Here is a 26,838-nt window from a genome sequence, read left to right on the forward strand (position 1 = left end):
TCCGACCACAATGCTATGAGACTAGATATCAATTACAGGAAAAGATCTGTAAAAAATACAAACACATGGAGGCTACACAATACACTACTTAATAATGAAGTGATCACTGAAGAAATCAAAGGGGAAATCAAAAAATACCTAGAAACAAATGACAATGGAGACACGACGACCCAAAACCTATAGGATGCAGCAAAAGCAGTTCTAAGAGGGAAGTTTATAGCAATACAAGCCTACATCAAGAAACAGGAAACATCTCGAATAAACAACCTAACCTTGCACCTAAAGCAATTAGAGAAAGAAGTACAAAAAAACCCCAAAGCTAGCAGAAGGAAAGAAATCATAAAGATCAGATCAGAAATAAATGAAAAAGAAATGAAGGAAACAATAGCAAAAATCAATGAAACTAAAAGCTGGTTAATCGAGAAGATAAACAAAATTGATAAACCATTGGCCAGACTCATCAAGAGAAAAAGGGAGAAGACTCAAATCAATAGAATTAGAAATGAAAAAGGAGAAGTAACCACTGATACTGCAGAAATACAAACGATCATGAGAGATTACTACAAGCAACTCTATGCCAATAAAATGGACAACCTGGAAGAAATGGACAGATTCTTAGAAATGCACAACCTGCCGAGACTGAACCAGGAAGAAATAGAAAATATGAACAGACCAATCACAAGCACTGAAATTGAAACTGTGATTAAAAATCTTCCAACACACAAAAGCCCAGGACCAGATGGCTTCACAGGCGAATTCTATCAAACATTAGGGAAGAGCTAACACCTATCCTTCTCAAACTCTTCCAAAATATTGCAGAGGGAGGAACACTCCCCAACTCATTTTACGAGGCCACCATCACCCTGATACCAAAACCAGGCAAAGATGTCACAAAGAAAGAAACTACAGGCCAATATCACTGATGAACATAGATGCAAAAATCCTCAACAAAATACTAGCAAACAGAATCCAACAGCACATTAAAAGGATCATACACCATGATCAAGTGGGGTTTATTCCAGGAATGCAAGGATTCTTCAATATACGCAAATCAATCAACGTGATACATCATATTAACAAATTGAAGGAGAAAAACCATATGATCATCTCAATAGATGCAGAGAAAGCTTTCGACAAAATTCAACACCCATTTATGATAAAAGTCCTGCAGAAAGTAGGCATAGAGGGAACTTTCCTCAACATAATAAAGGCCGTATATGACAAACCCACAGCCAACATTGTCCTCAATGGTGAAAAACTGAAACCATTTCCACTAAGATCAGGAACAAGACAAGGTTGCCCACTCTCACCACTATTATTCAACATAGTTTTGGAAGTGTTAGCCACAGCAATCAGAGAAGAAAAAGAAATAAAAGGAATCCAAATCAGAAAAGAAGAAGTAAAGCTGTCACTGTTTGCAGATGACATGATACTATACATAGAGAATCCTAAAGATGCTACCAGAAAACTACTAGAGCTAATCAATGAATTTGGTAAAGTAGCAGGATACAAAATTAATGCACAGAAATCTCTTGCATTCCTGTATACTAATGATGAAAAATCTGAAAGTGAAATTAAGAAAACACTCCCGTTTACCATTGCAACAAAAAGAATAAAATACCTAGGAATAAACCTACCTAAGGAGACAAAAGACCTGTATGCAGAAAATTATAGGACACTGATGAAAGAAATTAAAGATGATACAAATAGATGGAGAGATATACCATGTTCTTGGATTGGAAGAATAAACATTGTGAAAATGACTCTGCTACCCAAAGCAATCTACAGATTCAATGCAATCCCTATCAAACTACCACTGGCATTTTTCACAGAACTAGAACAAAAAATTTCACAATTTGTATGGAAACACAAAAGACCCCGAATAGCCAAAGCAATCTTGAGAACGAAAAATGGAGCTGGAGGGATCAGGCTCCCTGACTTCAGACTATATTACAAAGCTACAGTAATCAAGACAGTTTGGTACTGGCACAAAAACAGAAATATAGATCAATGGAACAGGATAGAAAGCCCAGAGATAAGCCCACGCACATATGGTCACCTTATCTTTGATAAAGGAGGCAAGCATATACAGTGGAGAAAAGACAGCCTCTTCAATAAGTGGTGCTGGGAAAATTGGACAGGTACATGTAAAAGTATGAAATTAGAACACTCCCTAACACCATACACAAAAATAAACTCAAAATGGATTAAAGACCTAAGTGTAAGGCCAGACACTATCAAACTCTTAGAGGAAAACATAGGCAGAACACTGTATGACATAAGTCACAGCAAGATCCTTTTTGACCCAGCTCCTAGAGAAATGGAAATAAAAACACAAATAAACAAATGGGACCTAATGAAACTTAAAAGCTTTTGCACAGCAAAGGAAACCATAAACAAGACCAAAAGACAACCCTCAGAATGGGAGAAAATATTTGCAAATGAAGCAACGGACAAAGGATTAATCTCCAAGATTTACAAGCAGCTCATGCAGCTCAATAACAAAAAAACAAACAACCCAATCCAAAAATGGGCAGAAGACCTAAATAGACATTTCTCCAAAGAAGAGATACAGATTGCCAACAGACACATGAAAGAATGCTCAACATCATTAATCATTAGAGAAATGCAAATCAAAACTACAATGAGGTATCATCTCACACCGGTCAGAATGGCCATCATCAAAAAATCTAGAAACAATAAATGCTGGAGAGGGTGTGGAGAAAAGGGAACCCTCTTGCACTGTTGGTGGGAATGTAAATTGATACAGCCACTATGGAGAACAGTATGGAGGTTCCTTAAAAAAGTAAAAATAGAACTACCATATGACCCAGCAATCCCACTACTGGGCATATACCCTGAGAAAACCATCATTCAGAAAGAGTCATGTACCAAAATATTCATTGCAGCTCTGTTTACAATAGCCAGGACATGGAAGCAACCTAGGTGTCCATCATCGGATGAATGGATAAAGAAGATGTGGCACATATATACAATGGAATATTACTCAGCCATAAAAAGAAATGAAATGGAGGTGTTTGTAATGAAGTGGATGGAGTTAGAGTCTGTCATACAGAGTGAAGTAAGTCAGAAAGAGAAAAAGAAATACAGTATGCTAACACATATATATGGAATCTAAGGGAAAAAAAAAAAAAAAGAGGTCATGAAGAACCTAGTGGCAAGATGGGAATAAAGACACAGACCTACTAGAGAATGGACTTGAGGATATGGGGAGGGGGAGGGGTGAGATGTGACAGGGTGAGAGAGTGTCATGGACATATATACACTACCAAATGTAAAATAGATAGCTAGTGGGAAGCAGCCGCATAGCACAGGGAGATCAGCTCGGTGCTTTGTGACCACCTAGAGGGGTGGGATAGGGAGGGTGGGAGGGAGGGAGATGCAAGAGGGAAGAGATATGGGAACATATGTATATGTATAACTGATTCACTTTGTTATAAAGCAGAAGCTAACACACAATTGTAAAGCAATTATACTTCAATAAAGATGTTTAAAAAATAAATAAATAAATAAATAAAAATAAAAAATAAAAAAAATAAAAAAAATAAAAAAGGCCATATATGACAAACCCACAGCCAACATTGTCCTCAATGGTGAAAAACTGAAACCATTTCCACTAAGATCAGGAACAAGACAAGGTTGCCCACTCTCACCACTATTATTCAACATAGTTTTGGAAGTGTTAGCCACAGCAATCAGAGAAGAAAAAGAAATAAAAGGAATCCAAATCAGAAAAGAAGAAGTAAAGCTGTCACTGTTTGCAGATGACATGATACTATACATAGAGAATCCTAAAGATGCTACCAGAAAACTACTAGAGCTAATCAATGAATTTGGTAAAGTAGCAGGATACAAAATTAATGCACAGAAATCTCTTGCATTCCTATATACTAATGATGAAAAATCTGAAAGTGAAATTAAGAAAACACTCCCATTTACCATTGCAACAAAAAGAATAAAATACCTAGGAATAAACCTACCTAAGGAGACAAAAGACTTGTATGCAGAAAATTATAGGACACTGATGAAAGAAATTAAAGATGATACAAATAGATGGAGAGATATACCATGTTCTTGGATTGGAAGAATCAATATTGTGAAAATGACTCTACTACCCAAAGCAATCTACAGATTCAATGCAATCCCTATCAAACTACCACTGGCATTTTTCACAGAACTAGAACAAAAAATTTCACAATTTGTATGGAAACACAAAAGACCCCGAATAGCCAAAGCAATCTTGAGAACGAAAAATGGAGCTGGAGGGATCAGGCTCCCTGACTTCAGACTATATTACAAAGCTACAGTAATCAAGACAGTTTGGTACTGGCACAAAAACAGAAATATAGATCAATGGAACAGGATAGAAAGCCCAGAGATAAGCCCACGCACATATGGTCACCTTATCTTTGATAAAGGAGGCAAGCATATACAGTGGAGAAAAGACAGCCTCTTCAGTAAGTGGTGCTGGGAAAATTGGACAGGTACATGTAAAAGTATGAAATTAGAACACTCCCTGACACCATACACAAAAATAAACTCAAAATGGATTACAGACCTAAGTGTAAGGCCAGACACTATCAAACTCTTAGAGGAAAACATAGGCAGAACACTCTATGACATAAATCACAGCAAGATCCTTTTTGACCCAGCTCCTAGAGAAATGGAAATAAAAACACAAATAAACAAATGGGACCTAATGAAACTTAAAAGCTTTTGCACAGCAAAGGAAACCATAAACAAGACCAAAAGACAACCCTCAGAATGGGAGAAAATATTTGCAAATGAAGCAACTGACAAAAGATTAATCTCCAAGATTTACAAGCAGCTCATGCAGCTCAATAACAAAAAAACAAACAACCCAATCCAAAAATGGGCAGAAGACCTAAACAGACATTTCTCCAAAGAAGATATACAGATTGCCAGCAGACACATGAAAGAATGCTCAACATCATTAATCATTAGAGAAATGCAAATCAAAACTACAATGAGGTATCATCTCACACCGGTCAGAATGGCCATCATCAAAAAATCTACAAACAATAAATGCTGGAGAGGGTGTGGAGAAAAGGGAACACTCTTGCACTGTTGGTGGGAATGTAAATTGATACAGCCACGATGGAGAACAGTATGGAGGTTCCTTCAAAAACTAAAAATAGAACTACTATACGACCCAGCAATCCCACTACTGGGCATATACCCTGAGAAAACCATAATTCAAAAAGAGTCATGTACCAAAATGTTCATTGCAGCTCTATTTACAATAGCCAGGACATGGAAGCAACCTAGGTGTCCATCATCGGATGAATGGATAAAGAAGATGTGGCACATATATACAATGGAATATTACTCAGCCATAAAAAGAAATGAAATGGAGGTATTTGTAATGAGGTGGATGGAGATAGAGTCTGTCATACAGAGTGAAGTAAGTCAGAAAGAGAAAAACAAATACAGTATGCTAACACATATATATGGAATCTAAGGGGGAAAAAAAAGGCCATGAAGAACCTAGTGGCAAGACAGGAATAAAGACACAGACCTACTAGAGAATGGACTTGAGGATATGGGGAGGGGGAGGGGTGAGATGTGACAGGGTGAGAGAGTGTCATGGACATATATACACTACCAAATGTAAAATAGATAGCTAGTGGGAAGCAGCCGCATAGCACAGGGAGATCAGCTTGGTGCTTTGTGACCACCTAGAGGGGTGGGATAGGGAGGGTGGGAGGGAGGGAGATGCAAGAGGGAAGAGGTATGGGAACATATGTATATGTATAACTGATTCACTTTGTTATAAAGCAGAAACTAACACACTATTGTAAAGCAATTATACTTCAATAAAGATGTTTAAAAAAAAAAAAAAGAATCCGCCTGCCAATGCAGGGGACACGGGTTTGAGCCCTGGTCCGGAAAGATCCCACATGCCGAGGAGCAACTAAGCCCGTGCGCCACAACTACTGAGCCTGTGCTCTAGAGCCCTCAAGCCACAACTACTGAGCCCGTGTGCCACAACTACTGAAGCCCGCATGCCTAGAGACCGTGCTCTGCAACAAGAGAAGCCACCGCAATGAGAAGCCCGTGCACCGCAACAAGGAGTAGCCCCCGCACGCCGCAACTAGAGAAAGGCCACGCACAGCAACAAAGACCCAATGCAGCCAAAAATAAATAAAAATAAAAATAAATTAATTAAAAAAAAAAAAAGAATCAGCACAGGAGAGTATAATAAATTTGGAAGTATTTCTATGAAGAGTCACAGGCAAGAGCAGGCAAAGAAGGGGTGTGCAACACAAGGAGTGATTACCAAGTAAACACCAAAGGGGTTCCAAGTTAGAATCATTGTGTAGGGAGGGCAGGAGTGAGAAGGGGAATGGAAAAGGTAGGTTAGCTTTTCCATGGAAGCTGAAAAGAAGAAAACAGAACAAGACTTGGCTCCTCATCCCTACTCTATACATACAGATTACATGCATTCTGGCATTTATCCCCAGGCCCCAAAAAAGGCAGGGGAGGGGAATGGCTAACAAACTGAACAAACCACCTCTTTGGGCACTTCCCCCTAAAGCCAGCTCCCAGCCAGTTCATCCTAACATTATACCTGCCAGGCAAAAAGCATCGTCCCAATGCTTCTGATGAGAGCTAGTCAGCCTTTCTGGCAGTCAGCCTGCCATGGGCAACACCAGGATCAAGCAACTGAAACAATAACCCCAGTGGAAATAAAGATGATTCCGAAAACAGAAAATAATTTTTTCAAAACTTATTTTTCTTAAAGTGATTAGAAAAGATTTTGCATCCATGCCTCAAGCATCAAGATGTCATGAAAAAGGAATAATCAAAAACATAAGAGTTCTTGTAAATTAAAATATAACTGCTGAAATAAAAAGTTCAGTTAGAAGAGTCAGAAAATAAAGTCGAAAAAAACCCACCCCCTACCCCACCCCCAAAAAGGAGACAGAAAATCTAGGAGGGAAAAAAAGAATAAAATTCAGGAGATTTTGCCATCCAATGAATACAACAGAGGGGGAAACTATCGAAGAAATTTTTCCAAAGCTGAAGAAAGACACAAGTGTTTATTTGAAAGGAACTACTGAGTGCTGAGCATAGCTAATAAAAAGCACTCACACTCAGGCACATCCTTGTGAAATGTCTTGTTCCTTATGCAACATCAGAAACATGAGAATACAGAAAAAAGTCTAAGAAGTTCTGGGGCAGGGGGCACCTACAAATAACTAAGACTCTGACAGGGATTAGCTATGTATAACATTAGCAACACTGGCTGCTAGAAGATAATGGAGGGAAGCTACCACAGCTCTGAGAGAAACTTACTTTCAATGTAAAATTCTACATAGGCTACTATCAACCAAGTATGAAAACAAAATAAAGGCATTTTCAGATATGCAAGGATTCAAATAGTTGACCTCTTAACTCTTACACCTTGAAGAAGATAGTTTAGGAAGAATATGAAACAAGAGTGAAAAACCAAGGAAATAGGAAATATACAAGAAAATGGTGTCACTAACCCAGGAGTCCAGTGAAAAGAAATTCCAAGGATGCAGCTTTACAGCAGACCTAAAAAGCAATGAGTCCACATTAGAACAAGAAATCAGGAAGCTCCAAAGAATGTCTTCTCAAAGAAGAATCACATAAATTCCAGGAAATAGATAAAATGAGTAAGAAGCTAGAAGACATTAGTGAAATGATAAAGATGGCATATGCTGCTTCTTTCAACATGAAAAAAAAAAAGGAAAAACTCCAGGAAAAACAAAAAATTATGGTGCTAAGATCATGATCCTAACATAGATCCATCAAACTAATATATGACAATGATTTTGAGCAATTAAGTGTGAGAAAAGTAAATCCATTTAAACCAGATACTGGGAACATTTTCCTTCCGGTGATCTAGGAGTATGACACTGGACTTTTAAAGATGGAAATATAATTTTAGCATATCATTGTTTTCTCTCCCAAGATGTCCTTTGCCCTCTCTTCTCTGAGTCATTCATTCATTCATTCATTCATGCACACAACAAATATTTACCCAGTATCCTGCATGTCAGGCACTGACCGAGGAGCAGAGATAGAACAGTGAACAAAGAAGACAAAACCCTGCTCTTGTGGAGCCTGATTCTAATGACAGATGACTCCTCCTCTTCCACGATCATGCTAAAGGGTTCTTTCTCCTATGAAGCTTTCACTGAACTTCCATGTTAGGCTAACTGCTTCTCCTTTACTGCCCCTAAAGACCTCTAACTCTTTATAGACTCAAATTTAGCTTTTTATGAATGTATTACCTCAACTAGTCTGCAAACAATGCAACAACAGCAACATTTATTAGAGTTATTTGTACCTCAAATGCAGAGCACCAGGCCTAGATCAATAAATGTGTTTTGAACCTTTCCCTTCAACCAAAATGTAAATAAAACTGCCAAGTAAAATGTAAAGCACTGTACAAATGTTACTTATTATTTAACAGATGAGGAAGCTGAAGTCACCAGATTATAAAACTAGTTTGTGTAAGAGCCAAAACTAAAATCCACAGTGCTAGGCTGAATTAAAATAAGTGGTCAAATCAAAAAATGGGCCAAAGTGGGAGAGACAAACCTTAGGCGTTTTCTTAGAACATTTCCAAATACACAATAAACGTCTAAGACATGGATTCTATTTCTTCCATATGTCAAGGCACAGCTTAAGAATTATGTAAAGACCATTTTGAAAGCCTCTAATCAAAAATATAATCTATCTTTAAAAAGCTTCAATTTCACAGAGTTGTCTATTTTTACTTTGCAGTATATACTTGAAATGCATAAGTGTTTAGAAGTTAAATGGCATTTAACATAAAATATATTGGTTTTTAAAATATGTCCTCACAAGGAAACCTTCAAGCACACTTTTTATGGCCTTTCTTTGGTATATGATCATATCTGTTCAATAACCCACAACATTAATACTAAATAGTAGTAGCCATGCAAATTACAATTTATCTACAAAACTATAACACTGAATAGATGAGTAAGATTGTTTATATTCACAGAATAAGCAGCCAAGGAATTGATCCTGTTTCAGTTCAACAAACATTTATCAAAGGTTGCTAGATGCCAGTAGCTATTCCAGGCACTTGTAATATTTCCAAGATGAATATATAAAAATTTCTGCCCTTGAGTGGCTTATAGTAGGGGAAAGCAACTGCAATTACTCTTCTCCTAAAGACTAAAAGCTACCTAATAATTAAATGTGATGTCCAAGTATAGGATACCACAGTAAGGTTATCTACACATAGGTTTCACCAAGCTCAAAAGATGGTTTTAAATACTGTTAAAAAAAAAAAAAAAAAAAAAGTCAGTGACTGAAGATACATGATACCAGGACATGAGCTGTGTTTGTGGGTTTGATCACAGAAATCAGGAATTTAACTCACATACACTTACTTATAGATCCTTCAATACTTATAAACTGAAAGATTCAATGAATACTAACCAAACAGTAATTTTTACTCTAAATGCAACCAGAAGACTCAGAGAAACTTTTATCACACACCGGAATATAGGAGGGTTTCACCTTCATCCTACCCCTAGTACTACTACCATTAATTACCACAATTACCATTCATTATTAGCTCAACTGCCAACAATCCAATCCCAACCCTTTGCTACTCAGGCTCAGTTCCAATCACTGGGAGTTCTAGTTAACCCCCAAACTTAATTCTATGCCTTTATCTTTTCCTAGGTGTTTCCCAAAGAAAAAGTATAGGTCAGGGCATAAAACCGCTGAAAGAGATATTTTGAAATTCCTTCTTTAATATCTATGCTGACAATCAGATAACTGGCTTCTTGACTTTTAAAATGAAATGTGAAGTACTCATAAAACTATTAGCAAACTGTCAAGCAAACCTGCAAACTGGTAAGAAAAAGACCACCACCACCGACAACAACAAAAGGCAAAGGATAAGCACAAAGAGGAAATAAAAGAGCCAGTACACATATGACAAGATGCTCAGTCTACCTAGCAGTCAAAATATGTAACATAATAATAATAACAGTAAAAATTATAATAATAATGGCAGCTAGAATTTATTGTGCTCTTTATGTAAGAGTGAATATGCAATAAAGACTTACCTAATTCATTAATCAACCAATTACCAAATAGATAAGAAACTACCTGGGAAAACAGGGAAAGTTTCAAAGAGGAGGTGATATTTGATCTGGTCCTTCATGGATACAAATTCACTAGGCAAAGACTGGGGGGTAGGGGAAACACGCAAAGGTGGGGGAGCAGTTGAGGCAAAAGCATATACCAAAACACCAAAATACAAATCTTAGTCAGATTTTCTTCCCTGTGCCTTTAATTTTCAAAGAAACACCTGATCAAAAAACAGATAGCAATCGAACTGAAAATCCAGAATAGTTCATCCATGAGATTTCTTTCAAAGACAAGAATAATTCTACAAAAAGTGTGTTACTTAGGTGGTTTTCCAAGAGTCATTCCTCTTAAAACAAATCAAAAATCTAAAAGAAATTGCCAACTTAGAATTCTTTATCCAGCAAATGAATCGTTCAAAAATGAAGTGAGATAACATTTTCATACAAAAAAAAAAAAAAAAAAGAGAGATCTTAACACCATCATACCCTTATATAAGGAAACACTAAAGAACACTGTTCAGGCAACTGAGAAATGCAGAAAAGAGTAAAGAGCAATAAAAAGTATAAATATGAACACTGACAATATAACATAATAATAAGAATGCCTTGTGCTGTTTAAAATGTATACAGAATTAGAAGAAACAACAAAGCATGTAACAAAAAACAAAAGAGCATATAAAGCCAAAAAAAAAAAGTTCCCATACTCTTAGAAAAAGATTGATTGTTCGTGACCATGAAAACAATTAACTACTGGAGTGAGTGTTAATAGATAAGGACAACTGTTTCACTGGTCACATCTTTGAAAGCTAGCCAATCAGTAACAGCCACGCCTCTGAAATTCAAACAATCAAGATTATCACTCCATTGAACATTCCTATAAAATGATCAAATATTTACAATCTCCAGGTGTTTTTAAAAAAAAAAGAGGATGATACATATCCCCGTATACTGCCAACCTTCATAACAATGGTACTCTTTTTAAATAATACATAAATGAAGGAAAAGTAGCATAAGTAGCATAGAATATTCTTGAGATTTAACAGGAGCTGTTATCAAGGCAACACCCAGAGATAATATACCCACAGCTCCTGAGCCATCTCGTGCAGCTCTGGGTTCTTCTTGTATCTGGGAATCAGACCCTTCCATGCCTCCCCAAGCCCAAGGGAAACCGTCTGTGAGAATAACAGTTAGACTATTCCAAATGTATCATCCCCAAACATGTTAGGTGGATTCTGTCTTCTAAAAAAGAATGCAAATGGGATAAAATCTTTCCTTTGATAACTGGTGAAGGAGATTCCTGAGGATAATGATCCCATCCATATCTAGCTTTTAGAACTGCAGTATACCTTCACGGTTTGTATTTATTAGCAACAAGAAATAAAGTACTTGGATCATATTCTTCCTCTGTACTCAAAATGGTAACATTAGCATTTAAATAAAGAAAACAGATTTTCCATTTCACTCAGTTTTACTTCATATTCCTACTTGGTAATTTTAAATACCAAATACACTGAGTTTAGCCCTGGAACGGTTTTAAAACACTTCTCTAACTGGAGTATAATTATCTTCAATTAAAGCATTGTTCTGCCACTCAGGAGTCATCTGATTTACATAAATGTTAGTTAAGCACCATACAAATTCTAAAATATATAATTGGAATGTCACAAATCACTTAATCCATTTTGTCAAAACAGGGATTATTTTAACTTCTATCACACTTCCTTTAAAAGAAATCCTATTTACTTTATTTTCTCTAACAGAAAAAAAAAAATTAGTAGGATAAACTTACAACGTGCTTCCCCAATCAAACTTTAAAATGATTCTGGTTAACCACGAATTGACTCAAGTAGTTAAGTATTTTTCTGAATGTATTTTACTGAAACATGTCTGACTACATGTAATAAAGACATATAGTAATTGGGATACTGTCTCATGGAATTACAAATTATTTCTCTGATTTATTATCCTTAGTCATTCACAGATTTTAAAAAGGTCACTTTGTCCTCATAAATTATGAAAGGAAACTAGGTGCATTGCTAGCCTAAACAATTTTATACACAGCTCTTTTACTGCGGGTTAAAACATAGCTATAAAAAGTTATTATTAAAAAACAAATTTCACAAAGCTGAATTTGCCAGGAAAAAAAAAATTTATAATCTAGCTCTATTACTTTCAAACACCCTGACAATATTTGGGAAAATAAGACAAAAATTGTTTTCCAGTTATTTTTAAGATTCAGAAACATAAAACTTCAACTGTTTACCAATCATAGGTTACAATGCAAAAAACAAGATAAAGAAATACCATGAATATTATGAACTTTAAATAAAATTCTAGCCATAACTTACTGAACTCATGTTAATAAAGAACATGCACACTGATTCCAAATGAAGAAGAGGAGTGCCATGGTAGTTGCTCGGTGACCAACCAAAAATTATCCTAATAAATAAATTAAACCATCATATGACTCCTGTATTTGCCATATGACAAATGGCAAATTTGTGACTTTCACTGATTCTCACACCTCATAATAGATCCCTTTACACTGCAAAACCTTTTCTTTTCTCACACTAATATTTTTCTTGTAACAAAACACTACCTAGTCAGATTCTAAACTACGAATCTTTACAAATGAGATTAGCAAAACAATTTAAAAATACTTACTGTCTTGTTTCGTAATCTAATTATGTCCGAGACAGAGCCAGCTCCACAGTACTCCATAACAATCCAGAGGTCTGTGTTCTTAAAGTAACTGCCATAGTACTTTACAACATATGGGCTAAAGAAAAATATATAGACAATTAAACTCAGTTAATTCCCAAATAAAATTATTTCTTAATCCCAATTCAAAATATTTTCAACATTTCATAATGTTCCAATAAGTAAACTTAATGAGTAAACTATTATTGTACATGGAATTGTATCTATGTAGGGTTCACCAACTGTGTATAATTAGGCTTTAATTCATGGATGAAATTTTAACAGGATTACAAACCAGAGGAGGTCCAAATGTTTTGAGTGATTCCCAAGAAAATAAAGCTTTGTTTTGGCAAAGGACATACTCTTTAACATAAGGAACAAATGAAAATATTTTCCTTTAACTAAAGTATTTTAAATATAAATCTTCTAGGGACTTCCCTGGAGGCGCAGTGGTTAAGAATCCCCCTGCCAAAGCAGGGGACATTGGTTCGAGCCCTGGTCTGGGAAGATCCCACATGCCGCAGAGCAACTAAGCCCATGCGCCACAACTACTGAGCCTGCGCTCTACAGCCTGCGAGCCACAACAACTGAGCCCACGTACCACAACTACTGAAGCCCACACGCCTAGAGCCTGTGCTCTGCAACAAGAGAAGCCACCGCAATGAGAAGCCCGCGCACTGCAACGAAGAGCAGCCCCCGCTCGCTACAACTAGAGAAAAGCCCGCGTGCATCAACGAAGACCCAACGCAGCCAAAAATAAATAAATAAATAAACATAAAAAATATACATATATATATAAATCTTCTAAAGGATTTTGCATTCAGTCAAATATTAACACTCAACTTTACATTTCAATACTTTATATTTCAATGAGGCCAAAAAAATTTTTTTTTTAATTCTCTTGTATTTTGGCCTTTAAAATCCTGGAGAAAAATAATTATAATTTTTTTGCTTTAAATTCAGATAATTATAATTATTGACAATTTAAAATATTTCTGAGCTGAGGTTTCATGTGTTTCAGAGCAGAATAAACTATGTTGATAGCCGAGTTGTTTTTAGGAAAACTTAGAATGGGGCAAATGACCATTACAATTGATATTTATTCAGGGTATGCTATATACAGTGATGTGTAAAATATCTTGCTCAACTCAAAACAGAATATCCACATTCACAGAATACATAAAAAGATGAAAAATACAAGGAAGCATAAAGTAGTACACAGCTTAAATACTACAAGAGCTCATAGGTAGAAGTGACCATGGCAGAGTCAACCTAGAGAACTTCGCAGAATTGGTGGAATTTGAATTATGGAAAAAAGGTTAAAACTTCAAGATATGGGTGTAGAAGAGAGATAAGAAGATTTGGAAAAGAGAAAGACCATGAGCAAAGGCAAGGGAAAAACCAAGAATGGCATGTTTAGGGAACAACTTGTTCAATAGATATTTCTATCTAGAAGTAGCTATCATGAAAAGTGGCATCAGTGTAAGATAAATAAGACATAGGAATCAAAAAAGCAAAAAAGAACAATGAAAAATGGAAAGTACTATAAAAGACCACATAAAGAGATTACCAAAAGAAGAAATTAAGAGAAGACGGTTGGGGAAAGACTTCTCAGTAAAGCCTTTGCAATCTTAACTAAGTCTTGAAGCCAAGGGCAGAGCAGATTGGTTAGAGCTTAAGGGCTTAAACTAAAACAGGTAGCTACAGGGCTAGAATTCAATCCTGTTTTATCCCTACTGCTCCTCTTGCACAGACTTGCTTCGGTCTCCTTGTCATAGTTTTCTCCCCCATGCTAATCTATGCTCCATATAGCTGACAAGTAACTTTCCTTTAAAACAAAAGTAAAGTAGGCTAATCATATTGCTCTCCTGATTAAAAAAAAAGAAAAAAAGCTCCAATGGCTCTCCATTACCAAAGGAAAAAAAGACAGAACTGCTTCATATCACATACATGACCTTTCAAAGTCTACCTCTCTACCCACATCTCTCGTTACTCCCCATCTCACACCTTAAATTTGCAGACAACACTCAACTTTGCTAAGTGTTGGGAATGGAAAGTATTATTAAGAGTTCATAAATATTCACTAAACCATTTAAAAGTGTTTGTTTACAAATGAATCTAATCTATAGAGCCAAAACTTCAACTTACGGGAAACATAAAAAAGCCTTCTTTACATACACTTCTTTGGATTATGAGTGCCTGTGTAGAAAGCTTTATAGGAAGTACTGCTCTTACACCTGGCTGTGCATCAGAATCACCTGTGGCCCAGACCCCACACCTTGGAGTTTCTAAATCAGCATATGTTTTAAAACCTTTATAGGTGACTTTGATATACACCCACAGCTAAGATTCATTCCAGAAGATAGATGACATATCCTTCAGAAAACTTCTTTAAATATTAATTTTTTATTCAAAATTTTCAAAGGTGTTAAATTAGCAATGAGTTGAAGGTTATGTTCACTGAAAAGCACAAAGAAAACATGTATTTTATCTTGCAATCTACACTAAGTAATCAGCAATTCTAAGGGTAGGACTGACAGCTCCTATGAAAATTAGAGATTCTAATCTGGGCAGCTACATAAAAGGGCAGCTCTAGCTCTCTTTAGGGGGTGAGTCAAGGCAACACCTTTGGGGAAAGGTAAAATTCTCTTCAAAAAATATTTTGTGGCCCATTCTAATATACAATCAAGTAAACGGATCAAAGACCAACAATTCTATATCATTAAAAATGGCCTCGGGCTTCCCTGGTGGCGCAGTGGTTGAGAATCTGCCTGCTAATGCAGGGGACGCGGGTTCGAGCCCTGGTCTGGGAAGATCCCACATGCCGCGGAGCAACTAGGCCCGTGAGCCACAACTACTGAGCCTGCGCGTCTGGAGCCTGTGCTCTGCAACAAGAGAGGCCACGATAGTGAGAGGCCCGCGCACCGCGACGAAGAGTGGCCCCCGCTTGCCGCAACTAGAGAAAGCCCTAGCACAGAAACGAAGACCCAACATAGCAATCAATCAATCAATCTTTAAAATAAAAAAAAAAATGGCCTCAATAATTTTAACCTAGAAAAATATTTAAGCAGATAGACCTAAACAGCCATGTTAAGGACACACACCCAAATACAGTTTCTATCAATCACTCAATATTCATTCACTGACTCTCTACTCAAGCCAAGCATTAGACCAGACAAACCAGACAGACACAATTCTGACTCTCCTCTAGCACATACCAGCAAGAGATACACAGGTATTAGAGAAGTAAATCCACAAGTAAATATAATTACTAACTGTGGTAAGAAAAGAAGGAGGAGTGCTATGAGATAAACTGGCTGAGACTTTATTTTGCATTCATCATTTCTGCAAATAAAACTGTTCCTAGTTCATATGGAAGAATGGAATAGCACACATATTCCATGGTGGTCCCTGACTTGGGAAGCACTGGCGTATATGAAAAAACTTTGAAAGTAGACATGGGTGAGCTTTAACAACAAAATATCCCCCCTCCATTGGTGGCTGTGGATTACAAATTACATTTGGAAAAGAAAGAAATGCTTAAACCCCAAAGTTTATACGTAATAATGGCCTACTACTGGTCATCCTCTGGTATCTTCTGCATCAATACTTTAAAGCACTTATAACATCTTATAATTGTTTTGTCATTGACTTTTCTCTGCCTCCCCTAGAAGAAAAGAAGCTCCATGAGGATAGGTGCCAATCTGCCTTGCTCTCCATTTTATCCTCAGTACCTCCCTCCTTGTATGCACAAACAACAGGAATGAATAAGTAAACAAATTAACAGTCACAGAAAAATTAACAGAAGGGACCTAATTCAGGCCTCCCCAAAGGAATAACATTTAGGCTAGAGTCAAAGGTCGGCTAGACGTTAACCAGTTATAAAGAGCATTCAGGTACCAAGAACTGTCTGTACAAAGGCCCTGAGGAGAGAAAGAGCAAATCATTTTCAAGGGATCAGTATGCCTAGAATAAAGTGAGTGAAAAATTAGTAGAACGCAATGTAGTTGCAGATGGAGGCAGGAGCTGATAACGAAGGGCCTCAAAAACAAGGTAAGGATATTGGGCTTCAACAGATATTCAAGAGAAGAATTTTAAGCAGAGGAATGACATGATCTAATTTATACTTTTAAGATTCCTCTGGCTACTGCTTCAAAGCTGGATTGTAGGAAAGCAAATATGGACACGGGTAGACCAGTTAGAAGGTTCTGTTGGTCTGTGCATGCAAGAGATTGTATTAAGTGTATCTTTTTATTTTCTATATTTGTGCTGCTTTGACATCTGGGACCTACTGACAAAGTCTCCACTGTTCCTCTCTCAGGGTTAGCTAATTCCTAGAGATAGCATCTGTGAGCGTACCTTTCACATGCAAACAAGCCAGTCGGGAGTTTCATGCTCTCAACTACCTCCAGGGCCACCATTTCCCAGCCCTAATCACCCCAGGGCCGTATACCACACAAACAGGGACAGCCCCAGATCACAAAGAAATTATTCAATCTAGCCAATCCTAAACCTGTTTACTCAATTTCACCCATTCCTTCCCACAGAAACCACAATAAAGGCTCTTGCCCACATTTCCCCCACTCCCTCTGCCTCCTAACTGACCCTGGTGCTTCCCTGTATGGGTCCCCCTCTCTCACCCACACCCTTCTCAGATCTGGAAGTATAACAATCTATCTCCTGATATGCTGGTCTCATTATACCTGAATAATAATAAAACCTACATTTTAAAAAGCAGATCGTGGCTTGGAGTAGAAAACAAATTCAAGAGATATTTTCAAGGTACACTCAACACAAATTGATTATGATATAGACTGACAAGTTAGAAGACAGTAGGCAAGTTTTCTACTGTGTTTTATCCACTGTGTCTCCCTTCAACTGCACACTGAATATAAATTTAAGACTGGCAAATTAAAGATTACAATTTAAAGCCAACACTTTGAAAAATTACAAACACAGAAACAAATAAGCAGAGAGTTCAAAACCTGGGACTTCTAAGCCAGTCTGTTTCCACTGACACAGACGTCGTTCATTCATAATGCATTCCTGTATCATATAAAAGTAATCAACAAACATTCACTGAACAACATACATAGCCTAGTGGCAGATGCTAGGGAGAAAAATTCGTAGACTTTAGCGACAAAGAAGAAAAGGCAGTCCAGACAATGGGGAACCCATGAAGGAGTTTATGCAAGAAAATAATACAATCAAATAGCCTTTAAGGAGGATTATCCAGTGCAGGATGGTCAGGGGCCAAAGGTGATAGTGTTCATACTAGCGGGCAAGTTAGCTAACCGTACAATTATTTAGATACACTAACATCTATTTTTTTAACCACACATTGATTATTAAAGGCTGGAGAGGAAGCAGGGAGAGCTTGCTTCAAAACACTAGCTCAGTGTTACTTATAATTTTAAGCAACACAAAGTTTTAGTTCAGCCATAAGGCCTAGGAATCTTGACTAAGCCACCATATGGACTTACAGGACATACGAGAATCCAGCAATTCTATGTATTCTTGGCACAGTTAAATAGTTAAATATGACTCTGAAAATTCCAGTGGGTGGAGGGACATGGAAGATGCAAGTCAAATTACAGCATACACCAGGAAGCAAAGGTGAAACATGATGCCTCGATAACTGGGGCAAAACTCATGAGGCACAGTCTACTCCCTTCCCCTGTGCCATTCCCCTACCTTTCATTCTCCTGTCCCATTCATTCCCTTTCCCCTATTTAACACCTTCAACCCAATAAAACTACTTCCTCTCTTTTTTCTTTTTTTTCTTTTTTGGCTTCCTCTCATCTCATGCCTAATGTATCATACCCTTGCCATTCCTCTGTCTCCATTTCATATCCCCCCTAAACCCTTATTCTAACGGTCTTCCTCTAGTATCACAACCCAAAATAGTAGTATAAAAAGAGAAGTGAGGAAAAAACAGAGAAACCAGAGGGAAAAAAATAGAAAAAGCACTACAAACTTCCTTATGTATTTGCACCTTATATAGACACTACTGTGGTACAAGTTATTTGGACTGAATCATTGTTTAAGCTTCTTATAGAGATTCAAATGTTAATTTTTCCTGTCTAAAAGTTAATTAACATTTTTATGTTAACTTGAATTTCATCTTAATTGAAGAAAATAGTGTATTGCTAAAGGTATCTTTTAATAGACTTTGATTTTTTATGGCAGGTTTGGGTTCACAGCAAAACTGAGTGAAAGGTACAGAGCTTTCTCATATGCCCCCTGCGCCCACACGTGCACAGCCTGCCCATTATCCACATCCCCCCACCAGACTGGGATGTTTGTTACAAGTGATGGATCTACACTGACACAACACTGTCACCCAATCCATACTTTACATTAGGATCCACTCTTGGTGTTGTATATTCTTTGGGTTTCAACTGTATACACCATTATAGTATCATACAGAGTAATTTCACTGCTCTACCTATTCATCCCCCCCACCCTCCTAACCCCAGGCAACCACTGATCTTTTTATTGTCTCTATAGTTTTGCCTTTTCCAGGATGTCATATGGTTGAAATCATACAGTATATGCAGCCTTTCCAGATCGTCCTCTTTCACTAGTAATATCCGTTTAAGTTTCCTCTATGTATTTTCATAGCTTGATAGCTCATTTCTTTTTAGTGCTGAATAATATTCCATTATCCAGATGTACCACAGTTTATGCATCCACCTACTGAAGGACATCTTGGCTGGTTCTAAGGTTTTGGTAATTATGAATAAAGCTGATATAAACATCCATGTGCAAGTATTTGTGTGGACGTAAGTTTTTAACTCCTTTGGGTAAATATCAAGGAGCCAGACTGCTGGATCATATGGTTAAAAGTATGTTTAGTTTTGGAAGAAAACTGTCAAAAACTGACTTCTACACTGGCAGTATTATTATGCATTCCCACCAGCAATGAATGGAAGTTCCTGTTGCTCCACATCCTCACCAGCATTTGGTGTTGTCAGTGTTCCAGATTTTGGGCATTCTAATAGGTGTGTAGTGGTATCTCATTGTTTTAACTTGCATTTCTCTGATGGCATATGATGTGAAGCATCTTTTCATATGCTTATTTGCCATCTGTATATCTTCTCTCGTGAGGTGTCTGTTAAGGTTTTTGGCCCATTTTTTAATTGGGTTATTTGTATTCTTGTTGAGTTTTTTAAATTCTTTGTATATTTTGGATAACACTCCTTTATCAGATAAGTCTTTTGCAAATATTTTCTAAGGTGTATTTTTTAATGTTGCCATTATAAGCATGTGATAATTAAAATACTAAAGAAATGGCTATTTTGCATTACATACATTTCATTAACATCCTTCTACCATCTTAATAGTGTTCTAAACTTAATAGGGGTAATACAGTGTTTTCACAAAGGCAACGTGAATATTCTCCTATGAAAACTGAATTGTTTCCAATATAAATCTAAATCACAGCAATTTATTTCTTGGGCCACCCAAAAACGAATACATATAGATGAACTGATAAAAACTGCCAAAGTTAATCACAAATCCGTCAGTATGGTGAGTTTCAATTTATTTATTTATTTTTTTCATCAGAAACAGTGTTCAAATGGAATCTCACCCAGAAACATCAGCAAACAGAACACATGGGACAGGAGCTGCTCTGGCAGAAAGAAGCCTCTGAGCAAGCAAGCTAGAAATGCGCTATTCCTACCACATGGACCGCCTCTCCTCTTTGCCTAGTAAATCTAAGTCATCCTTCAGAACTCAGCTTGGGTATGATCTCCCTGAGGAAGCTTTCCCTGAATCCCCAATGGTGAGGCGTTACAAACGTCTTCCAACCCATACAGTTCCCCATATTTACCCCATCAGAGCTCTTATCACACTATACTGAAACAGCCTGTCCATTCATCTGTCTTGTGCATCTGACTGAAAGTCCTTCCAAAGTCTGGCTCATTCATTGTTATATCTCTTATGCGCAGCACGTAGGGCTACCGTCAGGAGTAGGTACTCAGTATATTAGTCAAATAAATTTTTTTACATAATATATATATTGAATTTATATTATATATATATATATATATATAAATAAAATAAATTAGGTGAATAATTGTGTGCCCTGATGCATGTATTAACAACACATTTCTCTTGGTTTAGATACAAGAAATTCTTTCTCTAGAGTGTCAGTACTAGGAATGTAGAAGCTGTGTCAGTTGTGGTTCCCTTATATCCACATGACCTGGCACATAGTATTCAAAAGTATTGCTGACCAGCTCTTGCCTCCATCTCTAGCACTGCCTTGAGAATGAGTACTTTACTTTGAACTGTTGGAATCATTGTATAGACATTGCTTTCTTCAGCACTGGCCCTGGAGTCAGCAAATGTGGGCCCTCACAGTATCCTAGTCATTAACTAGCTATGATCTAGGACAATTCATGTAAAATCTCTAGGTCTCATTTTCTGTACCCATAAGATAGTTCTTAATTATGCTTTAGCACCAGAAGTCTTTTCTCAAATAAAATTTTAGAATGCGCTCCAACATAGAAAAAAAGATAAAAGCAAGGGCTAAGTTTCTCACTCTGCTCAATTCTTCACTGTTTGTGGAAAATACCCCTAGATGCACCTCCTTAGAGCAGAGTACATTTGAAAAACTCTAACTAAAGTACACCTACAGTTGGGACTTTCCTGGTGGTCCAGTGGTTAACAGTCCATGCTTCCACTGCAGGGGGCACAGGTTCGGTCCCTGGTCAGGGAAGATCCCACATGCCGCGGGGTGCGGCCAAAAAATAAAAAATAAATTAAAAAATTTAAAAAAAATAAAGTACACCTACAGAGGTCTAGTCTAGCACCAACATTCTATGATTTAAACATTCAACAAATACTTACTGAATGCCTACTCTGTGCCAAGCACTGGACTAGACACAGAAGATTCAACAATAAACAATGCAGATGGGTTCCCTCAAATATTTACGCCAAAATGCAGTATTGAACACGTTCAGTACTCACTAAAATGAACAAAAAAAATTAAAACACCCTCTCGTCTCTTTTTAGAGTGTAGAAAGCAAGACAATTTGCCAAATGCCCAAATAGCTGCATAGACTTAAGAAAATATATCAATTTCAGAAATACAAATTTCATCTTCTCTAACCAAAATTCCACTGTTTTATGTGGGAATTTTTCAATTTGTACTGTTTTCTTCCAAATCATTTTTATGCCAGTTCTCATTAACACATCTGCATTAACACAAGTAAGTAGTAGCTAAACATGTAATGCTTGTTCCTGCCATTTCCCAGTTTTTCACTTACCTTATCTTTTAGCACTTTTAGGATCTTTTAACCAACCAATTTTGTTTTTTGATCCTTCACTATTTCATAAGTTCAGTATGAATATAAAAGTGAAATCTAGAAGACAGGATCCATTTTTTTATCAATATTTGTTTTACCATTTCATTCAACAAATATTTGAGAAGCACTATGTTACAAGGCATTCTGCTACAAAGTGGTACAAAATTTCTAGAATTTATTCACATTTTCTACCCCTTTAATTCACTACTTTTCTTTCCCCTTAGTAGTTTCAAGTACATAACAAGAACAACGATCAGATTTCCCTAGGGTCCCCTCAACCGACAATGCTCTTTCACATACTCCTTATCCATACCATATCTATTCACATTCATTCAACAAAAAGTACAGTGCTAGGCATTGTGATGTATGCTAAGAAATATGATTCCTTCTCTCAAGGAGTGAAGAAAGGATAAAGATAGTGAAGACATTTCAGAAGGAGACGCTACAAGAATTAGTGTCATCAGAGGTATCAGAAAAAGAAACAGATGAATTCTCAGTTTTGTTGTTGAAAGACTAAGTACATGATGATGCTATTAACAAAACAGGAATTTGAAAGGCTTGTCTGCAACAATTAAAACTTTGGTTTTAGAATGTTAAATGTAAAGTTGCTTCTGGATATTCCACTTGAGTCATCCAGGCAGGAATTAGTAATACTTGTCAATACTTGAGTAGCCACTATGTGGCAGGATCCAAGGGCACTTAGTAAGTCATAATCCCAAACTCAAAGAATTTAAGAGTCAGGTGACAGAGAATACAAGTAAACAGGTGCTTAAAAGAGAAACTCAGGTAAGAGAGAAGCCTGGAAGCATAAGCACTGGCCAGATCATGAAGGCCCTTGTATGCCATCCTTAGGAGACAGGATCTAGCTAAGCAATGGGGAGCCACTTAAGGGTTTTAAACAGAGAATGGCTTGATTAGGTTTGCATTTTAGAAAGAACACTCTAGCTTCAGGGGAAAAAATGGGTTGGAGTAGGCAAAAATGAAAGACAAAGTGAACACACAGGAAGCTGTTGCAGAAACCTGAGCAAGAGCTGATGGGTACCAAGATGCACAAAGGTTAGGAGATGTATAATGGGTAATATCTGAGACATCGTGCCCTTCCTAGAGCACACTCAACTAAAATCTCTAAAGCACAACATTAGTACCTGAACTATTTTTAACCATCATAATAAAATAATAATAGCAACATGCAAACATTAAGCACCTGGGGCTTCCCTGGTGGCGCAGTGGTTGAGAAACTGCCTGCCAATGCAGGGGACACGGGTTCGAGCCCTGGTCTGGGAAGATCCCACATGCCGCGGAGCAACTGGGCCCGTGAGCCACAACTACTGAGCCTGCGCGTCTGGAGCCTGTGCTCCGCAACAAGAGAGGCCGCAAGAGTGAGAGGCCCGCGCACCGCGATGAAGAGTGCCCCCCGCTTGCCGCAACTAGAGAAAGCCCTCGCACAGAAACGAAGACCCAACACAGCCAAAAAATTAATTAATTAATTAATTTTTAAAAAAAATCTCAGTGGCTTAACTGAAATGTAAAAAAAAAAAAAAAAAAAAAAAATATTAAGCACCTGAAGAGCCCAGCACTACACTATGGTCAATCTTTCCTTATCTACATCAAACTATGCGAACCACATTCTTATCAAGTTACCAAATTAATAGAGGTCTGGGAAAACTCTGCAATTATATATTTTGACCTGGGAGCTAAGGAATGTATTTTTTTTCTATAACCACTTGAATTTCCAGTTATATGGCCTTCATGGAAAATATGTAATATAATCTAAATATACAGCACACAATAAAGAAGAGTAAAACTGAACAGACAAGCAACAAAGTTCCTCTAGGACTATCGGTCACTTCATTAACCAAAGAGCTTACAATATATGTATCTTATATACTGTTGGAAAAGGAAGTTTTCCATAGATCTCTTACTAATAGGGCCCTGATTTGATTAGGGATGACAATGTGTCCAGACTCCCCTAAGTTCGCCAGCTCTAAGTCACCGTGTGACTCAATTCTGATGAATAAAATATAAGCTGAGGGTTTCTGGGAAAGCCCTTTCCCACTTCTTCTCTTCTTCCTCCTGTCTGGAATGTAGACAAAATGCTGGAGCTGGAGCAGCTCTCTTGCAACCATGAGATAATAAGCATGAGAACAAAGACCACATGCTAAGGATGGCACAGTATAAGAAAAAGCCTATCACAGTTGTTACTTCATTGCTGCTATATTAACCTTATCTCTAGACCTTTTATAAAGGGAGAATAATAAATCCCTCTTTGATTAAGTAACTATAGGCCTAATACAGTCCTAATTTACACACTCTGCATCCCTTATAAAGGCCAGGCTACTTACTAGGGTATACAAGATACTTCATGATCAGCTCCATTTACCTATCCAAACTCATTTCATATCACTCTGTCTCTTACTTTCCACTGCAGTAATTCTAAACCTTGTCAGAACAGCACATAACAGTGAGCTGTTTTTCACCTTTCTACCTTTAATTCTCTTTACAGTCTCTCATCCCTCTATTTCCTCACCAAATTTACTCTTCCTCTGCATTCCAGACTTCCTGACTCCTGGCTGAGGTAGGTGCCCTGCCTCCTTGTTCTAACATCTCCTCATGTACCAGTCAGTATAATGACTGTGCTGTACTACAGCTATTTGCTTAAGTATCTGTCTTCCCAACTAGATTACCAGCCCCTCAAGAAGAAAAACAATGTCTTAGTTCCCTTGATATTCCTAGATCCTGGCACAGTACCTGGCCCACTAGGGATGCTCAGTAAATGTCTGTTGAATAAATTAGAGTTACATAAGACATGACTGCTTTTAATTAGTAAAAACAATTAAATCAAAAGGATGGTTAAATGACTTTTCCTTAATATCAAAAACTAATTCTCACCCATAAATTTTCCCTGAAAATGAGAAAAGGGCTTGAGTATTTTCTTTCACTACATTTGCTTTATAATATCATTTCTGCTTTAGAGCTGAAAGTCCTAAAGACAACCCTACAAAGCTATTCTCATCCTCCTTGAAAGATCAGTCGCCCTTCCGATGGGAAGTCAGAAGAGAAAACTAAACAAATGACCAAAGAACACATTTTATTATACATTATTAGCAAAACTTATCAAAATGAAGGTAAAGAAATAAAATCTCTACATACCTGTCACATTGCTGCATTATGGAAATTTCTTTGATTATTTCCTGAAGATCTGACTCAACAGGTACTTGTTTAATTGCCACAACTTGACCAGATTCCTTATGTATTGCTTTAAACACACTTCCATAAGACCTAAAAGAAACCAAGACATTTATTTATTTTTCCCCTTTCAAACATCATAACTATTAGAGAAAAAATGGTCTATTATGAGTTTTTACATGTAGTCTTTTCTTTTTTTATTTTATTTTTTAAAAATTTTTATTGGAGTATAGTTGATTTACAATGTTGTGTTAGTTTCAGGTATACAGCAAAGTGAATCAGTTATATATATATACATATATCCACTCTTTTTTAGATTCTTTTCCCATATAGGCCATTACAGAGTACTGAGTAGAGTTCCCCGTGCTATAACAGTAGGTCCTTATTAGTTATCTATTTTATATATAGTAACCATGTAGTGTTTTCTAATTTAAAATACTACTTAATGGTGACAAATCAAAGTAAACAAATTTAAAAAGTGAATTATATCTTAGCTTTAATGCTTCAATTATAGACTTAAAATTCACTAAAATCATCAAATTAATAGAAAAAGATTTGCTGATTTTCTTATGAATGAAAGAAACAGACTTACGGTTTGTCAACTCAAACAAATGCAGCATTAAGAAGATACATAAGTAGAAGTTAAAAGAATGAAATACAGAATAAAAACAGCCAAAGTCTCATGTTAGAAGAAAAGGCTGATCTCATCTTCAACAAAATCATCCCCAAAATATCAAAGTACAATGTCTGTTCAGACTGCTTAAGAGCAACTGAAATCTTCAGCTGGGGACCACACAACACCAAAGTGAGAGAAGCAGGAAATCTGGTCCCCGCCAAGTCACAGATCCAAGGTCTCTCAAATGCTCCTTTCACTATCTTCTTCTCCTCAAGAGCAAGACCACACACGCACAGATAAATAAAATGAGTAATAGGGTCTAATGGCCACTTGCTCAAAAACTGTCTCCGCTACAACTCTTGAAACATTGCCAATTAAATATTTATGTGTCTTAAAAAGCAAGAACAATGAGAGAGGGAAGCCATTTGTATTTTGAGATGAATTAGAAGACAAGGTAAAAACTGCTATCACTTCCTAAATTCTTATTGTAAGTCAGGTACTATGCTTGATGTTTTACAAGCATTATCAAATTCAACCCTCTCAATTGTGAGGTAAAATACTATTATAGCCATTTTAAAAGACGAGGAAATAGAGACTCAGATACCAGTGACCAGCAAGGCCAGAATTCAAACATATTCTGACTCCAAAGATCATGTTTTCCTTACTACATTATTTCTACAGAAGAGAAGGAAGAGCAAGCCGTTAGAGACATGGAATGTTTCCTAATATTAGGAAGCTATGCAGAATCATTTCAAATTTACAATCTTTTAAAACAAGTGAAAAAGTGAAAAATGAGTGACAAAGCAGTTACTTTAACAAAATGAATTGCATTCTATCCTCTGTTTCTTTGGGCTTTCTGAAGTAATTT

The 26,838-nt window shown here is 36.9% G+C and overlaps 1 protein-coding gene across 2 annotated transcripts in view; it reads right to left on the bottom strand.

The window, feature by feature from the left end:
* The window catches only part of STK3 (serine/threonine kinase 3), a 339,874-nt gene that overhangs the window by 260,042 nt on the left and 52,994 nt on the right, over positions 1-26,838 (bottom strand). For both annotated transcript variants that reach the window (XM_061171351.1, XM_061171352.1), the window contains exons 3-4: positions 25,319-25,447; positions 12,816-12,930 (exon numbers count right to left, since the gene is read on the bottom strand). In XM_061171351.1, coding sequence (XP_061027334.1) covers positions 12,816-12,930; positions 25,319-25,447 — 244 coding nt within the window. The remainder of the gene's footprint in view (positions 1-12,815; positions 12,931-25,318; positions 25,448-26,838) is intronic.

The sequence above is a fragment of the Eubalaena glacialis genome, chromosome 17, assembly GCF_028564815.1.
Source record: "Eubalaena glacialis isolate mEubGla1 chromosome 17, mEubGla1.1.hap2.+ XY, whole genome shotgun sequence".
Classification (NCBI taxonomy): domain Eukaryota; kingdom Metazoa; phylum Chordata; class Mammalia; order Artiodactyla; family Balaenidae; genus Eubalaena; species Eubalaena glacialis.